This window comes from Cebus imitator, unplaced genomic scaffold (assembly GCF_001604975.1).
Source record: "Cebus imitator isolate Cc_AM_T3 unplaced genomic scaffold, Cebus_imitator-1.0 Scaffold305, whole genome shotgun sequence".
In the NCBI taxonomy this organism is placed as follows: Eukaryota; Metazoa; Chordata; class Mammalia; order Primates; family Cebidae; genus Cebus; species Cebus imitator.
Window position 1 is genome coordinate 1,626,055 of NW_016107620.1, and position 1,948 is coordinate 1,628,002.

A 1,948-nucleotide genomic window follows, 5' to 3' on the forward strand; every position below is an offset into this window, starting at 1 on the left:
CTTCCCATGTACCCCAAAACCTAAAATGCAATAAAATAAATAAATGGGAAAATAAATAAATAAATAAATAAATTTAAATATATAAAGTAAAAAAAAATGACACAATGGAGTTTGGAGGCTTGGGGGAAAGAGTAGGAAGTGGGTGAGAGATAAAATACTACAAATTGGGTGCAGTGTATACTGATCAGGTATTGGGTGCACCAAAATCTCACAAATCACCACTAGAAACATATATATAATATATATATATATATATATATTATTTTTTGACTGAGCACAGGGGACTTTATTGATGGTACATGACAGGGTGGGGCTCCCTAGGCCCCTCCCTCTTCAAGGGGTCTGCATGGAAACTGTGAGGAGGGGCAATTCAGTGTGGTGTGGGACTCTGTGGCAGGGACTCCCCAGCAGTGAGGGCCTCTCTTCCTCTCATGCTCTCGCTGGGGCTGGTGGTCCAGGGGTCTTACTCCTTGGAGGCCATGTGGGACATGAGGTCCACCACCCTGTTGCTGTAGCCAAATGCATTGTCATACCAGGAAATGAGCTTGACAAAGTGGTCGTTGGGGGCAATGCCAGCCCCAGCATCAAAGGTGGAAGAATGGGTGTTGCTGTTGAAGTCAGAGAACACCACCTGGTGCTCAGTATATCCCAGAATGCCCTTGAGGGGGCCCTCCGACGCCTGCTTCACCACCTTCTTGATGTCATCATATTTGGCAGGTTTTTCCAGACGGCAGGTCAGGTCCACCACTGACACGTTGGCAGTGGGGACACTGAAGGCCATGCCAGTGAGCTTCCCGTTCGGCTCAGGGATGACCTTGCCCACGGCCTTGGCAGCTCCAGTAGAGGTGGGGATGATGTTCTGGAGAGCCCCATGGCCATCACGCCACAGTTTCCCTGAGGGTCCATCCACGGTCTTCTGGGTGGCAGTGATGGTGTGGACAGCGGTCATGAGTCCTTCCACAATACCAAAGTTGTCATGGATGACCTTGGCCAGGGGTGCTAAGCAGTTGGTGGTGCAGGAGGCATTGCTGACTATCTTGAGGCTGTTGTCATACTTCTCCTGGTTCACACCCATCATGAACATGGGGGCATCCACAGAAGGGGCAGATATGATGACCCTTTTGGCTCCCCCCTGCAAGTGAGCCCCAGCCTTCTCCATGGTGGTGAAGACGCCAGTGGACTCCACCACGTACTCAGCGCCAGCGTCGCCCCACTTGATTTTGGAGGGATCTCGCTCCTGGAAGATGGTGATGGGATTTCCATTGATGACAAGCTTCCCGTTCTCAGCCTTGACAGTGCCATGGAATTTGCCATGGGTGGAATCATACTGGAACATGTAGACCATGTAGTTGAGGTCAATGAAGGGATCATTGATGGCGACAATATCCACTTTACCAGAGTTAAAAGCAGCCCTGGTGACCAGGCACCCAATACGACCAAATCCGTTAACTCCGACCTTCACCTTCCCCATGGTGTCTCAGGGATGTGGCTGGCGATGGGAGACTAGATGCAGCTGTCTGACGAACAGGAGGAGCAGAGAGCCTAGAAACATATTTATGTAACCAAACACCACTTGTTCCCCTAATAACCTACAAAAGTAAAAAATACCACAAACATAAAATAAAATAAATATAGAGATGTGAAAAATAAATAAATAAAAAATTATTTTCCTACAAAAAGAGATTAACAAACAAAGGCCGTCAGAAAAGAGAACAGCTAGGTTGCTGTGAAAAGAAAAATAAAAACTTAAGAAAGTAGAATATTGTGAATAACAAAAAAGAAAAAGAAATGGAAAATTTTGTTTTACACAGACCAAAAATAAAGTGGAAGATAGGGTATGAAGTGCCAATATAGAAAAAGAAGGAAAAAAATGAGATTTTATATAAAGTTTAATGAAAGTGATAATATTACAATAAAAGGTCTTCTAATTAAAAAAGCAATACTCATA

At 45.2% G+C, this 1,948-nt stretch overlaps 1 protein-coding gene across 1 annotated transcript; it reads right to left on the reverse strand.

Annotated features, from left to right (window-relative positions):
* Positions 1-270: 270 nt before the first annotated feature.
* On the reverse strand, positions 271-1,538 carry LOC108285635 (glyceraldehyde-3-phosphate dehydrogenase-like). Its single transcript, XM_037729399.1, has one exon. The coding sequence runs from the start codon at positions 1,469-1,471 to the stop codon at positions 464-466; it is 1,008 nt and encodes a 335-aa protein (XP_037585327.1). The 5' UTR covers positions 1,472-1,538; the 3' UTR covers positions 271-463.
* Between the last annotated feature and the right edge of the window lie 410 nt (positions 1,539-1,948).

Excerpts from the sequence above, each read along its gene's own strand:
- LOC108285635 (XM_037729399.1), bottom strand. The coding sequence starts at position 1,471 with ATGGGGAAGGTGAAGGTCGGAGTTAACGGATTTGGTCGTATTGGGTGC.